This window comes from Rhinolophus ferrumequinum, chromosome 26 (assembly GCF_004115265.2).
Source record: "Rhinolophus ferrumequinum isolate MPI-CBG mRhiFer1 chromosome 26, mRhiFer1_v1.p, whole genome shotgun sequence".
Classification (NCBI taxonomy): domain Eukaryota; kingdom Metazoa; phylum Chordata; class Mammalia; order Chiroptera; family Rhinolophidae; genus Rhinolophus; species Rhinolophus ferrumequinum.
In genome coordinates this window covers 13567457-13589773 of record NC_046309.1, presented here as the reverse complement: position 1 = coordinate 13589773, position 22317 = coordinate 13567457, and the positions used below count along the sequence as shown (strand labels likewise).

The 22317-nt window shown below is 40.2% G+C and overlaps 1 protein-coding gene across 2 annotated transcripts in view; it reads left to right on the top strand.

Annotated features, from left to right (window-relative positions):
* Positions 1–22317, top strand: part of EXOC4 (exocyst complex component 4) — a 634133-nt gene that overhangs the window by 426644 nt on the left and 185172 nt on the right. For both annotated transcript variants that reach the window (XM_033099157.1, XM_033099158.1), the window contains exon 11: positions 14151–14370. In XM_033099157.1, coding sequence (XP_032955048.1) covers positions 14151–14370 — 220 coding nt within the window. The remainder of the gene's footprint in view (positions 1–14150; positions 14371–22317) is intronic.

Here is a 22317-nt window from a genome sequence, read left to right as displayed (position 1 = left end):
GTGAAATCATCCTCCAGTTAAACCAAATTTAATCTTATTAGCAGGTAATCGTGCTGTTAGGAGAAATGGCGAATCAGGTTAAAGAGAAACCCACGTAGTCTAATTACTCTTTGACTTTTGTCATTGAAGAATAGAACACTGAACTAAGAGGCAAAAGATGCAGATTTTGTGCTTGGCCTAACATTGTGTTTGAATCTTACGAAATTCCAGGTTTCTCACGGCTCCCCAGACCTGTGTACGGCATTGGTGTCATGCCACAGCATGTTTTGGGATCATGTCCTATAGACAGAAACACATCAACAGTAGTTTCCTGTTATAGCACTCGTTTTTCCACATGCATCTTGCCCACTCATTTTCCCAACAAAGTTGTATGTGTTTGACTTTGCCGGTGTTTTTAAAACTATCAAAAATCTACAACTTAGCTGTGGAAAACATGCCTTTCCATCTTTGGAAATGAACTCATTGGAAAACTTGCTGGAATTATTGAATCTGTGACTATTGATTTTACTTTCTTGTGAATTCCCATGCATATGGGCTTGGCCATTATTTTTAGTACATGGTATAGAAGAAAGAAGGGTGAACTGATTTGGAGCCAGATCTGGGTACCAGATACCATCTTAAAACCCGACAGCAGTGTGACCTTCAGCAAATCACTGACCTTAGCGGAACTTCAGTTTCTTCCTTGGTAAAACTACAAATGACTATCACTGTGAGAACAGCCCTCAAAGCAGAGTGAGGTTCACGTGTGCGCGAGCCCTTTGTAATTGTGAACATGAGTGACACATAGAAGAGATTATCCTTTATCCACTTGACTTACTGGACTTGGCATTTCTAGCTGCTAGGGCTCCCTGGTCAGTAACGGTTAGTTGAATTGATTATTTAGTTAGGTGTTTGGGAAGTTTACTGTCATGTTTCAGATTATTGGTGGGATCTTGTATACATGACTGTGTTGAAAAAGAGAGGAAATACAGCGAATACCTCCTGTCCAAAAGGAGTTTATTATTAGGTTGGTGCAAAAGTAATTGTGGTTTCACAGGTTAAAAATTATGCGAAAACCGCAATTACTTTTGCACCAACCTTATCTATAGCTGCCAAAACAAGATATGCATGTGGGAAATAATGTAAAAGCATGTAAAGGTATCACTAAACATGAATGCACAGAGTATCAATCTGAATACATAAATGCTAAACGCAAAACTGACTCTTGTGCCTGCGGCTGCCATGCCTCTGGCCATAATTTTTCATTGTCGACCTGATAAAAACGGACAATTTTATGTCTGCTATCGTGTTGAAAATAAACTATCAAAGGGAACCGTCTGCCACTATGATGGGCTAGAAATTTTTTACAAGTTTCACATGAGACAAAGTAGTTTCCTGAAATATTTTTTTCCATTAAAATGTACTTTCATATCTGTGCTATGATAAGGCATATATTCCATACATTTTTTTCCCATTGCTTTGAAAACAGGAGGCATTTCAAAGGGATTAAGAAGTAAAATCGGCAGTTAGAAAACAGGCATGAGGATGTAAAGTACAGCATAGGTAATATAATCAGTAATATCGTAATAACTATGTATGGTGTCAGGTGGGTACTAGACTTATGGGGGATCACTTCTTAAGTTATGTAAATGTCTAACCACTATACTGTACACCTGAAACTATTATAATATTGAATGTCAACTGTAATTGAAAAACTTTTTAAAAGAAAGAAAACAGGAGACATTTCTTAGACGAAACCAGAGCTTACATTGAGTTTTTTTTCATGTTCTAACTACTTCTGCAGAGTTTTTATGTCTCTTGCATATTCAGCTGCAATTCGTACTAAGAATCAGCCCAAGTGTGTAACTCACTGAGCAGAGTAAGCTGATTGCAGACCCTAACTGGTGGGCAGCTGTGTGGTCTTCTGTGTGTTTTAGGTATTTGTCATCAACATAATCCAGAGGAATGTCAGTTCTGCAGGAACTGATCATATTGTAATTGAAATTCCTTTATAGGGTCTAGTTTTTCTTTGGAAATGTTGTATATCCCATCACTTTAATGCCTATATGATTGATTTTTCACCTACAAGTCATCGGCTAGACAGGAGGCTTTTTCCCCTGCATTATTCCATATACAAATGTAATTATACTTTTCAGTGCTTCAGATTTGTTAGCATAATTTTTTTTCAGTGCACAAGGTTATTAAAATACTATTGACTATTTTCACTATGCTGTGCATTACATCCCATGACTTATTTATTTTATAACTGGATGTTTGTACCTTTTATTCCCTTCTCTCTTTTTTGCCCTCCCCACCCTCTTCCCCTCTGGCAACCATCATTTTGTTCTCTCTGTCTGTGAGTCTCTTAGCAGAATTTTTTAACATTTATTTACCCTGACAGAAGAAGTGAAAACATGAATAACATAGAATGGTAGGAATGATAAAGTCTTTAATTCCTATATAGTAAGTGGACCTTTTTAATGAATCTATAACACGGAAATGATTCCGAGGGCTCTGAAAAGAAAGACAGTAATAGTAGAATGCCAGCTGAGATGGCTTCAAAGTGTTTAGCTTCATTCACTTCCAATATGAAGTCGCTGTTACTCCAACCCATTTTGTCATGTTGAAACCCTGAGAGTATAATATGACAATAAATTGGCCAAAAGTGAGACTCTAGAAATCCGATAATTGCTTCCAAATAGGAAAGAGCTCTGTAGGAGGTATATTTGAGGAGAACTTGGAGCCATTGTGGAATATAACTTTGCGAATATTGTTGTAAGATAATTATACATATTGGTCTGGGGATGTGTGGCTGTGGGAGCTGAGAAAAGAAACAGCGGTGATACAAGAAGATTATCATGGCTTAATTGAAATAATCAAGTATGTGAATAAAGGAGCTACAAGTAGAAAAGTTTAGGGGACAGGAAATGTCTGTGACTCGCATATATCATAACTGTTGCCTAGGGGATCACTCACTATTTTCCAGGTACTTTTTCTTACAACACTTTGCATTCAGGCTGGCAGTTAATTATATGATAATAAACATAAGAGTGGGATAAGAAACATAATCTAAGTTCAGGAACAAGGTTAGCTGCCAAATAGGCTCATCAGAGATCATTCAGAACTGAGTTTTTCAGAGCATTCACTGATTAAATATAATGAAATGCATTCTGTTGAGGAACAGTGAAGACGAGAATCAAGTGGCCAGCCAGTCTCTTCCAACAAACACATACTATAATTTTATCCCAGCAGACTGTCACTCGTGTTTTTGACACATGAAATGCTTCCAGTCTCTGACGTGTCATTGCAGTATTCAGCATAGGCCAGATTCACTAAATTCCACATTACCAGGAAAATGACCAAGTTTCGATTTGCTAATCGTTCGCCTAAAAAATGCTTCATGTTTATACATTTTATTGCGTGCCTCATTTCACTGCACAACCTTCTCTTTGTTCTTTCTCTATCTCTATTCTTTATTCACCTTGTTTAGCCTACCATATTGATTCTCTAAAACATAGCTTCAAAATAATCTGTGCATTTAAAACCCTTTTACAAAACAGTAGCCTTTTAAAACAAGCCTAAATAGTTTGTGATAGAAACACAATATTATCGTTTGGTCAAGTATCTGTTAACTGAGTCCATTGTGTTTGATACGGTGTGAAGTGCTTCAAGTATGATTCACAAATACACACAACGCAACTGCTGCTCTGACAGAGCTTAATTCTCATAGGAGAGAGTAAACACGGAGTGAGAGAAACGACTAATGCTATGTAATGAAGTAAAGTAGTTCAAATTAATAAAGTAGTTTAAAGAGATCAGGGGAAACGATGAGTGAGTGAGCTTTGAATAGGCCCTTGAAGCAGGGTTATAGTGAAAATGACAGTTCTTCAAGCCTCTCCTCGAGCTTACATACCACGATTTAGAAAATGCATACCTGGACTAAAAGTAGACCACAGAGTTATGAGAAAAGGCATAGAGTTTTGTCTGTTTGTTTGTTTTTTAATGTAGGGAGTACACAGAAAGCAAAGTTTCCTAATGAGTAGAGTAACAATATGTTGGACTTATTTCTTGATACCTACTAGTTATCAAACACTGTCTGCAGTAAACAATGGGGAGAATGTTCTAGGCAAATGGACCAGCATGTATAAAGACCCGGAGGCGAGAAGAATAAGATGCATTCATGAAACTACATAGTTATATATTCTATGCCTTAATGAGATTAATAGAAGAGCTGTGCGTTAGATAAATTGAAGAAGGGATCAAAGATGGTAAAAAACCAGGAGATTGTTTAGGGAGACCTGGGAAAGAAATTATCTTACATTAAGTTCTGTTCGTTCATCTACACCATCTCATTTAATAAAAGCCTGAGTTGTGGTGCTGGATGTTACACACGGATGCACAGGAAGATCTGCCCAGGCTCCCACAAGGAGCTAATTGAGGGGGCACCATTCATACCATGTGCTGTGGGAATGATCGTCCCTGAGCCACGATTCTTTCACTGTGGATGTTTTGGCACCAGCACAGTACATGGCATACGGTAGACATCCCATAAATACTGCTCAACTCAATGAAAGAATGAACAGTGAGTAAATGCATGAACATAAAAGATAATATAAAGAGAATGCCTCTAAGTCTGGAAGTTCTTGCATAAGTGGCAAGGCTGAAAATAAGAGAAAGAAATTAAAAGATGATCCAGGTTCAGCCTGGGTAACTGAAATGAGGATGGTACAGAAATAGAGACACGGAAGAGGTGAATTAAAATTACAATGGAGGACAGCCATAATGTGCCCCATTTTAGACAGAGTTTGAATGATCAAGAGGTCATCCAGTTGAAAGTTTCTAACAGGTGGTTAAAAATGCAGGTCAGAAGCTTGGGGAAAGAAGTCAGAGCTAGAGATAAGATTTATTATATTTCAAGAATGATAATTTGATTTTTGCTATATTCACACTTTTGTAGTTAGCAGTATCATGGTCCTGTCCATCCACACAAGGTTCCATGATGTCAGTACACACTCTAGGGCTTCGCACATGGACCTCTGTTGACTGTGCTCTGCTTCCAGCCTCCCTCAAGAGTCCTAACACAAAGAGCAAACATCCGGGAGGCAGCGACGTTAGAAGAAACATTGTGGAGTGGTGCTTCAGCCCAGCGTGGCCTCTGGAGCCAAACCCCCCAAGTTCAAATTTGGCCCCATCACTTAGTAGCTATGTGACCTTGGGGGGAGTACTTCACCTTTGTGTGCCTTCATTTCTTCTTCCAGATGACAACTGTAAAAGGACTTTACTTCATAGTGTTGGGAGGAGTAAGGGAAGCAAAGCAGCCTTAAAATAGTGCTGGCGTATTTTAAACACAATGTAACTGTCAGCTGTTAATGTCACTATTACTTTCTTACTTACTCAGTTTCATGATATGTAAAATGCAGATAGTAATAGCACAGACATCATTGGGTTATTGTGAGAATTGCATAAAATAATCTTTGTAAAGCTTTTCCATCAGGACATGGTAGGAGCCCAATAAATGTAAGCAATTATTAGTGCAGTTTCTACTGACATAGCAACAGGTGGAAGATTTGCTTGATTCCTCTGTGTCTTATGTTAAAATATCTAAAGGCCAAACAGATGTGGGACACCTAAAATATATTTAATACATTACACATAAGTTTCAGGCGATATAATAGACATTTTATAGCAAGTCACAATTTTTCTTGAAAATTTTTCAAATAGCCTTATCTTTTATTTAAAAAAATATATAAAGGACAGGTTATTTTACAGTATTCGGTTGGTGCATATGTAATTGTGGATTTTGCAATTATTTTCAACCTTTTAAACTGCAATTACTTTTGCACCAACCTAATATTATAAATAAGATAAATGGAAAAGATAAAAGCAAAATTCCAAAAAGCAGGATTATCATTTTGTCTCTGAGCTTTATATCAATAACCCTTATCTATTTCTTTACATGCCTTTTTGGTTTAAAAAAAAGAGATTGCTTGTATTAAGGGTTAGAGCTTGAATTACTTCAATTTCCAAGTTATATGGTTAAAAAAATTTAAACAGCTGTCATTTTAAACAGGCTTACTTTTTTTACCTAAAGTGCTTTTCAGTCTGGAGGGAACACTCCAATGTCATCAAAAATCACTTGGCAATATACTCATGGTGAGACATTTTGCAGTTAAATTTGTTTACAAGCCTGCAGAGTTCAAATTTTGTAGATCATATTCTCTTCTCCCTTTTCTTAACGACTTCCACGTCTTTTTCCTCCTCTGGTCCTAGGCGTGAATTTCACTCATTACAAATAAGAGCACCCAAATCCCTTTTCATTTCATTAGCTCAGCAAATTGTCTCCTAGACTGAGGACATGATCAGCCTCTGCAATGATGAGTTTCTTTTGCGTTTTTACCCAGAAAAATGTGTATATACCGCTACGAAAGGCACAAGAGGAGTCGCCCTCAGCCTGAAGAGTTACAGACTGTTCAGGGGGGCCTCTCCCGGATGTGCCCAGGAATTAAGAGGCAAATGTGCTCCAAAGGGCGTCCACCTTTATGGATTTGTCTTCGGTTTTCCTGTCCCACTGATTTATGGTCTTACACATGCCTGTTGCTGCTGTTTCTGAACGAGTCTCCTGTAAATCATTTCTAGGTGATGTTTCTCGAGTCCGTTGACTATGTCTCTGATCCAAGCAAGTCAAATAATCTCCAATCAATTCCTCCGAGGCTCCTTTCCTTCCTTGCCCAAGTTGTTTTCAGTTTGCTCTGTGCCTTAAATGTCGTTTCTGAGAGTAACTGAGTAAGGAAGAAACATGTCTTATAGGAGCCACACTTGCTGGGCGTCTTCTTTCTGCACACGGAGTTGTCTCTGGACTTTGGCATGGCTTCACTTGGGTTTGATTCCAAAGGCCCATTTACCTGAGTACAGCTGACTGGGCACAGTTCTTTGTGCAAGGATGGGCTCGTGTCTGGGAATGGATTTCATTATGGATTATAGATTGATTTTTTTTTTCATATAAATCAAGCATGGTAGGGACTTTGAGTATACTCTCAGGAAAGTTTCTTATGTCCCTTAGAATGAGGTGCAGAAAGTGTCATCTGCACGCAGAACTCTGGTGTTAGCGCTGCTTGGCATCTTTTTACATGGGCCCATATAGTCCGGGAAAGTTCTGCTCTTGGCACTCACTCAGTATTTCATTCTCTTTCTGTGTCCAAAGACGCTTTTGATTTGCTGAAGTTGAGGGCAAGTGTCATTTCATTTTCTCTTTGTAATGCACATGTCGTTCATGCTATGGGGTTGTTGTTACTGCTGCTGTCTGCATTCTTTTCCCATAAAACCAAAACACAAAATCGAAGGTGCACATTTCATAAAATTCAGAATTCTGGCTTTTGGAGCACAAAGAATGCGTTCACGTCTCTCTCACGAATAGTGTGTCACTGTATATTGCCAATTGAGTTTTTAATGTATACATTTATAAATATCCATGTCGTATGACATTACTGAGTGTACTTGTATTAAATGTGGCAGTAGAGTACTGCACGGTGAGGATGGTGCCAGGGGGACTTACCTTTGAATAGGCTTGACTACTTACACAGAGCTTCTGCAGGCTTATGAATATTATGCAACTTTTTACATAGAAGCCTTGGACTAAAAGGAGGGACAGGAGATGATTCGGATTTGTAAGTATGCCTTTAAAGCTATTATGCAGTAGATGAGATCCAGAGCTTCTCAGTGAGGGCAAGCATGCTTCGTCTCTACAGAGAGTCAAGACTAGGTTAGAAGATTACTGGAAGTGCGATGCTGAGAAAACCTGCAGAACGCAGAATGTCAGAGGGACAGATACACATTCCTACTGAATCTAATACATGTTACATGGCATCAGGAGAAAAGCCCCTAAGCCTTTCCGATAAATATTTGGTGTACATTATTCAGCCTAAACTACTAAAATAATATGCAGCGAAGTCAGGAAATACCACAGTGAAAAGAACTAAAATATTGTTTGTTGTATGCTACTGATTGTATACAAATGTATGCAGTAAAAATGTAATTAGCAATAAACACTGCCAGACCGTTCATGAGAGAAGCATGAATGCATTCTTTGTACTCCAAAAGCCAGAGTTCTGAATTTGAATTTTCAGAAATTTGCACCTTTGGTTTTGTATTTGGGATGTATGGGAAGATGATGTTTCCCCATGGTTGGGTTTAAGTTCTGCCTTTCTGGCAAGAATATCAGAGAAGTGATGCTGTGTTTTCCTCTATCTTATCAGGAGGCACATGGTATCAGTTTGTTCCATTACTGATAATAATGGCCATAGAACTGAAAAAAACCATGAAGATATGAAAGTAAGGAATACGTATTTACTATGGGCAACTATTTTTATTCAAATGAATAAATATCACTGCAACTTCTAAAATACACTAAAGGCCCTCTGTGTTCGAGGATATTTCCAGCTGGTAGCAGCCATAATTCTTGGCTGAGATGAGATGGAAGAAGTGGAGCTTTACAGTGAAATGGAATTTGCAATGAGGAGGCTGGGTTAAGCCAGGGCTTGGAAAGCTTGAGTGAAATTTTAATTAGTTCACAATTTCTCTGGATAGAAGTCAAATCAAGATAAAAATTTTGAAAATGCTGAGTGAAATATAGGTAGTATACACCCACGTTTGCATTCCACAGGACACATACTTGATATAAGAAAAAGTTTAAAATATAGAGTAAGTTTAAAAATATGTCCGTATTTTAGGAGGCCCCCTAGTCGATGACATTCTGAAAAGAAAACCTTTGGTTAAATATTTACAAATAACAATATTGGAATTTCAGAAATAAGACCCATGCTTTAGACACTCAAATGCAATAAAAATCTCTTGCCTACTCACTTCTTTTTTGGTGTAGCCTTCTTCACAGCCTTAGGTTTAGGAGGCTGGGTGAGTCAGATTCCTCAAAAGCCTGTAATTAGATCCTCCGCCTATAGTGTTATGTAGATCCTTTCCTTTGATTCTCATTCTCTTCCTATACACACAGATGGACCTGGGCTCTGGCTGCCTTCTCATCATTTACAAGGATCAGAAATCCCGGGTGTGAAAGAACTTCATGAGATAATACCCTTCTGACAGGGTTCCATCTGTGTGCGTCTTAACTTTGAAGTGGAGTGTTTTCCTTCCTAATGAGATTCTTATGAGTGTGAAAAATTCAGTGCTAGCTTTCTTCCAGAGACTGATGGGGAGCATTTTGGAAAACCCCGGTTTTTTGATGATTCCCCTCTAAGCCTTGAACCTCTCCTGTCTGCCATGCACCAGATCACTTAATAGTGTACTGTGGGAATTTGGGGGGAAGCAAAACAGACACACCCCTGGAAAATGACAAGGAGCTATTCCCAATAACTTGTGGAAATACTTCAACAGAGACAAAATGAAGATATGTTCACTGTAGGATTACCTATAATAAAACCAGGAGGCAGAATTAATACTCCCTAATTGATATTTGGTTTAGTAATGTGGTGTTCATTATAGCATGATGGAATGAGTCTATCATACCCTGCGAAGGAGCAGAATATAAAGTAGTGTGAACAACCATACGTGCAAAGTAAAAAACAATGTGGGAAGGTGAGCAAGGACTGGGTAATGCTCTTTCTGTAAGACGCAGCCGTGGTGACCATAGGGGTACATTTTCTTTCATTCTTTAAGTTTTTTATTTTATTTTTTATTTGGACCTCTAATATGAATTCTTGGGAAAAGAGCATTTTGTTTTGTTTTGTTTTGTCAGAGAGGACATGCCCTAGATTCAGTAACTATGGGTTGAAGGTAAAGGATCCATTAATTATTTTATTCAACACTTTCCTCACCAGATATTTCCTGAGAGCCTACTATGTGCTAGCCACAGAATAATATTAGATACTGAGGGTATAGCAGTGAGCGACTCACCCTTGGCCGCTGGCCATGTCGGGCTTTTTGGTCAATTATACAAATAGCTGCAGCACCCATTGGCTTAGCAGTTACTATGGGTCAACCTCTGGACTGAGTGCTTCATTTTTCTTTCCTCATTTACTCATCAGAACAATCCTGTGCGTTATCATGTGCATTTTACAGAATGCAAACGTGAGGTTACGAGAGGCTACCCAACCTGCCCAAGACTGTACATTCAAGGTTCTCACTCAGGAAACCCTTCTCTCCGCGCTGCTCTCGGCCACTCAGCCTCCCGGAAATGATTCCTCCTGCCATGACAAGGGGTCTGGTTTGCTCCTGGATGCCTAGGAAAGTGTTTATCCTGTCTCCTTCCCGCCCAAGAAAAAGCGACTTGTCCACTGAATGTAATTGCTTCCCATTTTTGACTGGAGTTAAAAAGGGGGCAGCTGAGATGGCCCTAATTTTCCTCTTTCATTCTCTCTCAAGTATCTCATGCTTTCTGCACAGTGAGGGCCCTCACAGCTCTGAAAGCAGATTGGGAAACAAGGTAAATGGGCCCCCTCGAGTTAGGGATGACAGCATCAACCTGGGTGTGTCATTTTAAACTGCCGTGTGCTTTAGGGGATAAATGATTTGTATTTGGAGAAATCATTCAGCTGCTTGTGATGGCAACTCCTCCATCAGTGCTGCTCAGGGCGGGTTCCTTTTCTAGAGACACCAAAGGCAGATGTGAGACTAGGAAAAAAGAAGTGGGGATAATTCAGAGCCTTCTGTCACTGTTTAGGAGCAGATTAACTACTAAAAATTTTGTTCTAATAAGTGTTAAAGATTTTTGGAAATGTAAGAAGTCCTTATGCTCAGAAGAGTCTCTTTCTAAGTCTCAGTGAAAAGAATAAATAAGGATTCTGAGATTGATCCCCATAATATTAAAAAATGATGGAAGATCTACTCTGTCTTTAGCAGATTCATAACAGTGGTGTTCTTTCAGAGGCCAGCCAAGGAGACCGAGATGCACCTGGGTGATTGACTTCCCTGGGTTCTCGATGAGATCAGAAGGGGTCAACATGGCAGGATGTGGGATTTGGGGATCTTCAAATTGTGGCCATGGTTAACTCTCTACTTGTATTTCTTTGTTTTTCCCTGCCTCCTTCCACTCACTCTCTTAAAGATTTACTATATTTTGTTTTGGGTCACGTTTTTATTTCCCTCTCCATATTGATAACATCTGTTATGAAGCCTCAATGCTGTTTCTCATGGCTTCTCGAGTTCCACTTTTTTTCCTGCATTCGTTGGGTTACTTTTTCATTATAATAATTCTGTATGTACTCCCTCTTTCCCTACACACACATGCACACACGCACACCAGAGGTTAATGGAGTGTTTAACTGGTCATATGCAAGATTAACCATGATTTATTTATTAATTAAGTAAAGGAAACTCTTTATTAGGCTAAACAGCGAAACTTAAGGGACATTTATATACCAAACTTTAAATGTGCTCTAGTTAGAAAGCAGTTTATGAAGTACAGTCTTTGATATGTGTAGGTAATTGTTTATGTTTTATAATTTAATTTTATTTGAGTTGCTACGACATTCATGGTTTTTAAAAATCAAGTGACTCGAAGAGGTTATAACTGAAAAGTCTCATTCTCACTCCTCTTCCAGACCTCCCCTCCATCCCTGCTTCCCACAGGTGCTCACTTTTATTAATGTTTTGTGAGTCTTTCCAGGATGCCTTTATAATAAAATAAGCAAATGCAGATACACAATTCTTACACAAAAGTCAGTGTAGTAAATACTGCTATACACAGATTGCTCTGCACCTTGCTTTTTTTCTCACTTAACAATATATCCTGGAGATCTTTCCACGTTAGTGCATCAGAAGCTTTCGTGTTTGCTGGGGGCAGGGGTTGGGAGTTGCTGCACCCTGATTTATTTAATCCCTAACCGACGCGGTTTTTTTGTTTTTGTTTTCAGTTGTTTCCAGTCTTTTGCCATTAAAATAACGCTGCACTGATCTATGTAATCATGTCAGAAAACTTTCCAGGAAGTAGGATTTCTGGGTCCAAGGGAAATGCATTTGTGAGTTTGAATGATAGTGCCAACTTGCCCTCCGTAAGGGTGCCATTTTCCACTCCCGTCAACAACAGAGGAGAATGCCCCCTTCCCCACTTGTGCCAATAGAGTGTGTTTTCAAACAATTGGAATTTGACCAATGCATTGATGTAAAAAATAGCATTTCCGTATAGTTTACTTTTTTTCTCATTATCAGTGAAATTAAGACTATTTTCTTATGTTTAATGACCATTGTATTTCTTTCACTGTAAACGTTTTGTATCCTTTGCTCATTTTTCTACTAATTCGTTCAGTTATTTCCCTGTAATCTGTAATGTCTTCTCAATTAGTCATTTTTTTTTGCTTTATTTCATTTGATTTCATTTCCCTTCTAGATTTTTATTGAGAAAAATTTTAAGTATAATAGAGCCCTTGCTTTGCACAGCGTTGTGGAGCTGTAAAAATTACCTGCACAGCATTCTTCATCAGTGGGGAAAACCACAACTGTTTCATGACTTTAAGAATTTTTGTCGAAACATTAAAAACTCTCTGTTATAAATGTGTACAGACATGGAAAAATAAGAAAACTAACAATGTATTGAGTCCACAGTGGCATTAGAAGCATTGAGAAATAGTGTTTTATTTCATTGTTAAAATCTTATCAGGAGTAGTTTGAACAATGCTTGCCACCTTCTTTTTGCTATTGACAATCCACAATGAGCATCTTCTCTATACCTCGGTGAAATGTCAGACCTCCTTCTGTAATAAGTTTGGATCAATTGTCAGCGTTTTATTCTTTGCTTTTGATTGTCATGAACTATCTCCAAGAGTTCTATAATGTGAAACTTTTTGCTGTCAGTATCACTTCCTCCAGACCACCTTCATCCTTTCTCTCACAACCACTTCCCTCACTTATTTAGGTCAACAAGTTCACCTGCACTCTGGCTGTGCTTGCCTCTCAAATGGGGTCTGTGTCCACATTCCCATGGTCAGCGAGATTTCTATAAATTCCTGACATTCAATTCAAATTTCACACCCACTGTTATTTGTTTGTTTGTTTTCTGTGCTTTTATCTTTTTTTTTTGGCCAATTCCCTCTTTTAATTATCCTTTGTAAAATATCACATGGGTTTATCACTGACCAGGGGACAGCACAGCTACATGCTCTGCTGTCTGTCCATGAACTGAATAACAGGTGTACAGTGACCAGTCACCCACACACTTGGAAAGTAGTGACATGATCAGTGATTGTGACCAACAGCGATTGATTCACGTAGAGATTTCTGATCTGAAGAGCGAGCCTCAAAGTTTGTACTTTATGGCACTACTCACAGTTAATGCCTGTGGCAACTGGAATTTAAACCTTGGTTTTGGAGGATCGGTGTTATTAACAAAACTGTAGTAACTTAAATTTGTGCCTATCAGAGCCATACAAAGCAGCAACTGCCAGTGTAGAAAAGTACAAAGAGAAATATAACCAACATCTGCATAGTCATCTCAGCTTTGACAGTGATTAACTTTCCACCATATATGCTTTAAGTGTTTTTAAAAGGAAATAGATCATTACAAATCAAGGTGAAGTTCTCCTCTGTTCCCACCTCTCATCCTGTTTGCTTCTGTAACCTTCCAACTCACCTATCGACATGAATTAAAAGTATTTTCTTTATATTCTCTGTCTCTCTCTTTCTCTCTGTCTCGCTCTCTCTCTCTCTTCTTTCTCTCTCTCTCTCTCTTCCTCTCTTCCTCTCTCTCTCTCTCTGTCTCATATTTCTATGTATGTATATAAAGATCGCAATGAGAATTATGTAGTATTTGGTCATGTAATTTTAAATTTGCATCATAATTTGTTTTCTGTTTATCATGCGCTGCTTCTTTTATTCTTATTTCCTTCTTCAATTAATAAAAACATTTTTCCCCTTTCCCCCCTTAGTTTAGAAGTCATGTTTTCTATTTCATCCCGTTTCTATTCAATTAGTGAAACAGCTTGTATTTAAATATCTATATCTCTATACATAGAGACATAGATAGATGAATAGTATACATAGATCAGCAGTACATATAGATAGATGAATATTATAGAGTGGAAAAACAGAATCCTTGTTAAGAATTCTGGGAATTTCCTCACGTCTCTCCATGGACGTAGCCAAAGCCTAGTGGTACCCATGTGTGCTTTGTCATATTTCTGTAACTGTTTCTCTGATACATTCAACAACCATTTTACTCTGTCTTCCAGATTTATTCAGGAGATCGAGCATGCCCTGGGGCTTGGCCCAGCCAAACAGTGTCCTCTTCGAGAGTTTCTCACTGTGTACATCAAAAACATCTTTCTCAACCAAGTCCTGGCTGAGATCAACAAGGAGATTGAAGGCGTCACCAAGACGTCGGACCCCTTGAAGATCCTTGCTAACGCAGACACCATGAGGGTGCTAGGCGTGCAGCGGCCCCTCCTGCAGGTAGGTACCAATATACTTTGAACTTACTGTTTTTACCAACAGTTTTCATTGCCTTGGCAAAAGTCACAGGTGAAAACTAAAGAATTACCATCTGTTTCCATATCTTCAGGGACAAAACATGAAGAAATAAACAGGCACTAGGGAAATGTAGGACTAATGTAGAGATAATGGAAATTCCTTAAGATCTCTAAGAACAAAGTGATTAGCTTGGGATGTGGGAGGTAGTTATTTTCATTAACGAGCCGGCAACGCCTCATGATATGCCTGGCATTTGTCCTTGAAAAACATTCTTTGTCCATTGGTGAATGTATCCTGGAGGATGAAGGACTTACAGGGAGGGGGGTACGCTGCCGAACCCCAGCTACCCACAGGAAACCCTCTGTACTCATTGCAGGGCAGACTTATGGTTAAGAACTTGACTAACTGACAGTGAACTTGAACCTACCAGCAAACTCGCTTTTAAAAATCAGATCATTTAATGAAAGTATGATCTTGTTAACATTGAACAGTTTACTTGGACTATACAAAGAAATGGTTTCTGGGCAACACATCTCAGAAGATACATGGATGGATAGGCTCGGGGTATTTATTGTATATCCGTTGTATCCAGTGACTCCAAGGTAAATATAAAAGAAACTATGAGTTTAAATGCATTAACTATTATTACAGTGTAATTGAATCTTTATAGTGTTTCTTCATTTAAGAGACAAAAGGTTTCTTCATTTTTTTACATAAATTGCCTGATATGGAGATATCTCAAAATGTAGAAGGCTTGAGCCCTCCAAAGAAAAGTTGTATAAATGACAGGGAGTTATAGTTCGCTTCAGTTGCCTGCCCTTCTCTGCCCTTATATATGTTTTCCTTGAATTTTCCTTCTTTGTACGTTGGAATTAATGGAAATGCTGGACCCTTCGTAGGAAAGTGTCCTAGTTAGGCACATTCTTTAGCAAATTCTTCTGTGATATTGAGAAAATAGAAAAGAGGCATTCACTTCTCCAGGACTTGTGTTATAGCGTCACACCAAGGAATGGATTCATTTGGATTGGCTGAGTCTGTGTTAGATTCCTGGTGAGGGATCTGTACGGAGTGAGCACGGGAGGCAGACAAGGGGCCATGACACAGGCCTGTGCTCACTCGTCCCTCTGCTTGATTGCTCTTCCACTGGCTCTGAACTACTCCTCTCTGAGTCTCAGTTCATATATCACCTCCACAGGGGAACTTTTCCTGACAGTCCTACCTAAGTGGGCTCCCTTCCCTGGTTATGCTCCATTTCCTCCCCATCCCCCAGTCCATTCTCAACACTGAAGCCCAACCCTGGACTGTGTCACCAGAGCTCACTTGCCAGGTGACTCATGATCAGGTTCTACCAATCGGAAGCACTAACAGCAGATTGGAGGGTAAGAGGAGAAAGAGGTCGGGTTGTTTTTTATCTCCTTCCTTTCCACTTTGGATCATGGTTCTGACCATGGGTGCATCCCCGCGTAACAGTGATGCCCGGTGACAACACTTCCGCCATAGCTCCAGCTCTCACTGAACTTGGACACCCCCATTTCTTCTCCTGGCACCTGATTACAGCTGTCTTCTGTTACGCATTTCTGGTGCCTCAGCACCTTTGTTGCTTCTTTCAGTGCCAATTGTACTTCTGTGGATCATCTCTTCATGAATGTTCCTTCATCTGAATCATCTAAGTGGAATTCTCTTTTATCAAGATCCCGAATAGATCTCCCCAGTTAGTCACTATTTGAACACTTTGATTTTTTTTCCTTCTTGACACAACAACTGTAATTATTAGTTAATTTATTCTCCACCTTGTTTATTTTCTGTATTTTCCCACTAGAATGTGAGTTCCAAAAGCGTGGTACAATACTAGGCAGCAGGAAGGTGCTCAATAAATAACTTATTGAATGGATGCATACATGCATGGGTAGAAGGATGGATGGACAAGGTGAATATGTTTTGAGAGTCATAGGTAGACATAGATAGACAGAGTGGGAAAATGAGAAATAGAGAATGACAAAACCTGTTTACCTTTTTCTTTTGTCTGACCATCTCATTAACTTCCTCTCCATCAGAAAACATTTCTGTATTTATGTCCCTGAGGTGTTGTGTTATATGCTGTACAGAGCAACTTTAATATGCTTAGTGTACTGAATTTAAAAGAACACAGACAACAGTGTTTTAGAGTGAGTCTGTGAACTAAAGATGCTGGCTTGTTAAACATCATGATTTTCAGCTTGAGTGGCAAAAACACGTTAAAACTCTTAACCAGTTGACTACAGTCTAGGCCATGGCAGGGCCACACACTGTCGGCTGATGGTCTTCTCTGGGCAGTCTACCGATGTGCCTGTCAAATCACTCCCAGCTTCGTCACCAGCTATTTGTACATGTTAATTTTCCTCTTGTTCTTTTGTTTGTTTTTTTGTTTTGTTTTGTTTTATAGTTTTTTGTGGGGTTTTTTTTCCTGATGTTATTTAAATCAGTTACTCCATTCTGAAGCTAGATAAGAACTCCAACTTTACCTGTTCTCTCTTTGACCTAGTCAAGACATGAGAATTCTATGTAAGGAAGTAAATCTTGAAACTAAGATCATTCAAGTTATCAATCTCCAAATTTGTTTTCAGAGCCAAAACATCTGCTTTCTTATTTTGTTATCATGTTGCCCTCTCTTTCTTCATAAAATTTTCATTTTATGAGAATGCAAATGAATTAGATCATATCAATAAACTTGTTTACTATTCTCAGAGTTATGAGATCTAAAAAGCAAATGAAATGATGGTTAGTTTCCTTTTCCATCTTGAGCATTTCTCCTGCTTTGTAAGAATTATAAATAATTTTCTAATATAATTTCCCATGCTCAAGCTTCAGTGTGTCTTAAATGTGTTTCTGTGTCACCTTGATAGTTTTATCCCTGGCTAATGGTAGGTGACCACTCTGAAGAAAAAGTAAGAAAGAATCACGACAAATTTTAGCTGAGTTTCCAAAACAACTGTTTGTGTGAAAGGCGCAGGTGGGTTAGGTATTCAGTTACATGAAGTATAAAAATGTCCTTTAAAAGTCATTCCCTCTGCCAGGCTGCTGTGTGGTCCCAGAGGAGAAGAAAGGATCGTGCCTGTCCCCTGAGACAGCACCAGTGTCATGTAGCGTCAGCCCAACTGGATTCTCCAGGGAGAACGGAAGGACACCGGTCTCAGTGCCGCTGTCATTTGTTTCTGATGTGCAGATGCAGAGAACCCGGGACACCCTGTCCTGACCTCTGCAATGGCATCTGGGCGGTATAGACAGTCGGTTATAAGGGGCTAGTTCCATGGGCGATGGTGTGCTTTCGCCTCGGTCATTTCACTTTCTCGGCACAGAATTCATGGAAGGGAAAGAGGTAACTAGAAAGGAAGTGATTACAAGCGCCATTTATAGGTGAAACAACTGTCAAGTAGCCCAAAATGATACCGCAGCATAGTACTACTAGTAACGGAAGTAGTAATAGCAGTAAGAATAGCATTCCTAAGAGTAGATAGTGGTAATGACAGCAGCTCACGTTTAATAGCATTGCAGACACAGAATAGCGCATTGTATGTCTGACTTGTCGTTTACATGTATTGGCAACAGCTTTGTGGGGGTGGTGTTCTTCTTATGGGGAGGAAACTGAGAAACAGTGAAATGCAATAACTTGCCTGTGGTCACATAGCTAGCAAGGATCAGAACTGTGGTTCAGACCCAGGCATCTGACCCTGGAGGCCATGCTCTGAATGAGTTCAACTCAAAGCGTAGCCTGAGCAGTTAGCTTGTCTGCAAGGTATTTGTTACCACCTGCTCGAGATGTACGGAATTTGAAAGTAAGCATTATATGCCTCCCATTTTTTATAGCTCGGCAACATTGTTCAATCGAGTAAAAAAAAAAGGGATTTGTATATCTTTGTGGTTTTTAATTTATGCTAGTACATAATTTCCATTGTATTTTATGGAAGTATCAATCTACAACAGATGAGGCGGGGTAAAGGGGGAACCTGGTCTCTCACCATAGTTAGGGACACTCGGCTCTAGATCCGTCATTTCTTATATCGCCTCCCAGAGAAGTAAAAGCATAAACCCAACCATCTCTTGCCTCAGCATCAAAGTACTTTCCAGCAGATGGAATAGTTCGGTTATTTGTTGCAAGTGGCTCTTTGCTAAATCCCCAGCTCCTAGAACAGTGCCTGCTACATAGAAGAGGTACACAATGTTTAATAAATGGACGAATGGATGAGTGAATGAAAAAGAATGATTGAATGATGGCTTCCTTAGGACAAGGATGTGTGTGCATGTTCTCCGCTTGTGGTATAAGCCTCGTAGTCTTGGGTATAAAATTCTTGACAAAGCTGCAATGAACATGCCACAGTTGTTCTGCCTGTAACGCTTACCACCATGAAAGCAAGATTGAATAGACCTCATGGTCTTACCATCTCAGGTGCCACTTTTTTATTTTTTGCAAAATGGCTTCCACATGTTGCAAAGCAATGCGTGCTGATTCAAAATCAAACCTCATAAGAGATCTGACTCACATTTTCTGAGTCAGATCTTCTGGCATTAGATATGGGAAGTAGAAACAGTCACTGGAAGTGGATACCCTCTCAGGTCTTGTATGTGTGCAGGAGTCTACAGATTGTTTATTCCTTGGACGCAAGGAAGCATCCACTCAGTTCCCTACTTATGATTGATTTCGGGGACTCATTTATTTCTGCTTTAGTCTCTCCATCCAAAAAAAGGACGAGGGCTAATGCTTAAGATTTTTCTTTTACGTCAAACTGCTGATTGGGCACCTAACTGTGTGAACAAAGGTCCAAGTAAAGTTATTCTTCCTACCCCTTGATGGAATACGCTGTACCCTTGCTCCTTAGAGAGTGGTCTGTGGAGGAGGACATCAGACCTCCGTACGGCATCTCCAGGTGGCTTGTATGCACGTTAGAGTTTGAGAAGCACTGCTTGTCCCAGCCGAATACAAAGTGTGGCCCATGGGCTGTCGGCATCAGCACCTCCCGCACCTGTGAGAGAGGCAAGTGCCTAAATCTTATTCCACTTTGACGGGGAGCCCAGAAATCTGTGTTCTAACCAGCCCTCCAGGTGATTTTGACACAGGCTAGCATTCTAAAAGCATTGCCTTATGCAGCACCACCCTGCCAGCTGGAGGTTAGGAAATGGGGTCTCATGCTGTGGTTTCTTAGTGTCGTGGTGTACCGTAGTCTCTTAAAGAAAAAGAAAAACCTATTCAGCTTTGTTTCACACAGGCCCAGAGACTGTAAAAACAGTATTTGCAGTGGCAGCAGAAGCTGTGTCCCAGTGTAGCACATTGCTGAATTTTGCAAAGTTCTTTGCAAACACAGGACGAGCCTACATTTTCCGCCCGTGTAGGGCCGTGTGAGACAGAGGCGGCTTTCCTAAGGCTTAGACTGCAATTCCCGCATCATTGGAGGGAAACACATAAGATGTGCAAGTAAACATTTTAGGCGACCTCAAAACATTTAAAGCAGATTTCCATTGTCTTCACTGCCCCAGTATTTGTGAGAATACCTCTGAGGAGTTAAGTGTTTCCAGAGTCAGCCCAAACACACTGCACTCTCTTCTCTTCCTGAGCTGGTTGCACTTCCCACTGGTACGTGCAGGGTGAGAGCAGTGGTTCTCAATGACACCCATTAGAGTCACCCGGGAGCTTTCTGCAAACACCACTGCTCAGATCCCATCCCAGAGATTCAGCTCATTTGGTCAAGAGCGGGTACTGGGCTTCAGCGTTTTATAAGATGCCCGGTGATCCCAGCATGCAGCCCGAGTTAGTGCCACTGGCCTGGATCTTTCTACACCATAGGACCAGTCGTTGCCCTGAGAGGAAGTACATAAAACTTAGTTCAGACACTCCTTAATTCAGTCAGGTTTATAACAGGGGGCTCTCTTGATGCTTTGAACCAAGTTTGGTGCCTAAGCCTTAGAAGCAGATACCAAATGGATTTAAATCCCACCATTTCAATCGAAAACTTTGTGTCCAGGACCAAATGGCTAACCTCTCTGAACCTATTTCCTCCTCCTTAAAACAAAAATAATAAAATATGTATCACCGGAACCCAGGAATCCTTTCTAATGATTAGATGAAATAATGATTGTGAAGTGGATCTCCTTCCTTCCCCGAGTCACATACGTGTCGATTTCAGCATTGATCCCTCTGATACGTGTTACCTGCCTGCTCCTTAAGTCTCACCTGTACAGGTTTCTGACACTAACTGAGTGTGTTCGTCCACCATCTCTGTCTAGATTTCAGCCTGCAACTCCTCTCCTCACTAACTTGCTGTGTATCAACTCCTGTTCTTTGTACTTCAGCACCCACCTGGTAACTTCTATTTCCTGCCTCCCGCTACCGTGGTGTGACAACAAGAGAAGATATTGTTTCACCTCCTTTGTCTTTTTCCTAGTGTTTATGACCATGAAAACTCATGTGTTCATTTCCTGGGGCTGCCATAATTAATTACCACAAACTTGATGGCTTAAAACAGCAGAGATTTATTCTCCTAGTTGAGAGTCCAGGGGCCACATTCTCTCCGAAGGCTCTAGATGACCCTCCCTCGCGCCTTCCACCTTTTGGTGGTCTTGGCACTTCTTGGCTTCTGACAGCATAACTCCGGTCTCTGCCTCCTTAACGGGCCCCCTCCCATGGGTCTGCCTTTGTCCTTTTCTGGCTCTTCTAGGGACTTTTCCATGGGATTTAGAGCCCACCCTAATCCAGGATGATCTCCTCACAATCCTTGCCTTAATTACATCTGCAAAGACCCTATTTCCAGATAAGGTCCTATTCTGAGGTTCTGTGTAAAATTTAGGGGCTGTGGTTCAACCTACCACAGCTCATAATTAGAAGCTAGTTATATAGAATGCAGTGTATTCAGTTTGCTTTGTTTTCCTTGAAGACTCTCTGGCGGGACGCAGTGTATTGCTGTTCTGGCAGTCGGTCCAGGGTAGTCTAAATTCTGGGTGTCAACAAGGTTCCAAGTGAGTTTTTGCTAGGCAGAGGGATTGCTGGAGCTGTGGTTACGCCGTACGGAAGGTCAGTGATCACTGCTACTTACAGTGTGGTGATTTGCTAGAGATCGTTACACTGATGCCCAAACCTGTTATCTCTCCCGCTAAGCCAGGGTACTGCCAGTGACCTCTCGTTGGTTTCCCAAGGAAGGGAGGCCAGCAGCGATAGCATATTGTTTTCTTCCCATCAAGTTATGTGAATGTGAAGGAGGTTGCATTGGGTGGTGTTTGCATCACGGCCAGCTGCTGCTGTACCAGCCTGTATAGTACAGAATAGATTCAGCTTTTACTAATGTAACTAGATTAGTCCCCTTTAAGGTCTGCTGGAAATCATCGTGAAAACCATTAAGTTGAAAATTGACTTTCCCCCCTCTGTAACCTCTGAGAAGCAGTGCTGGTGGTCTCACCGTGCTGAAAGAAGTCTGAGAACCAAGATGCCTTGGGTAGTCTAATCTGATTCTTCTGTGTCTATCTAGACCGAAAGAAATACTAACTTACCACAGTCTGTACTTTTGATTTTCTTTGCATCTTACTCTTATTGTTTTATTTTATTCATTAGCAATATTATTGTCTGGCCTCTTCCTGACACGTAGGCACCTCAGATAACTAACCACTAGTGGCCACGTCAGGCTTTGTCCCGGAAGATGAAATGGAAGGTGCCTTCATTCTTGTCTTTGATCGTTTCTGTCGTCACTGAGGGTGTCAGCACTCTCCTGTTCACTTCTGAGACGGCTGAGCCCGTTCAGTGTTTCATGACTGATAGCGACTTCAGGGACTTTATAACATTCATCTCTTGTCTTCCAATTGTCTTATCAAATTGTGTTATTTTTTGTATTATCAATTCTGTCACTGGTTTAATACATTTTCATGTTTGTAGAGTTTTTGTTGATTATTCACAGCCATGCAGGAAAGGAA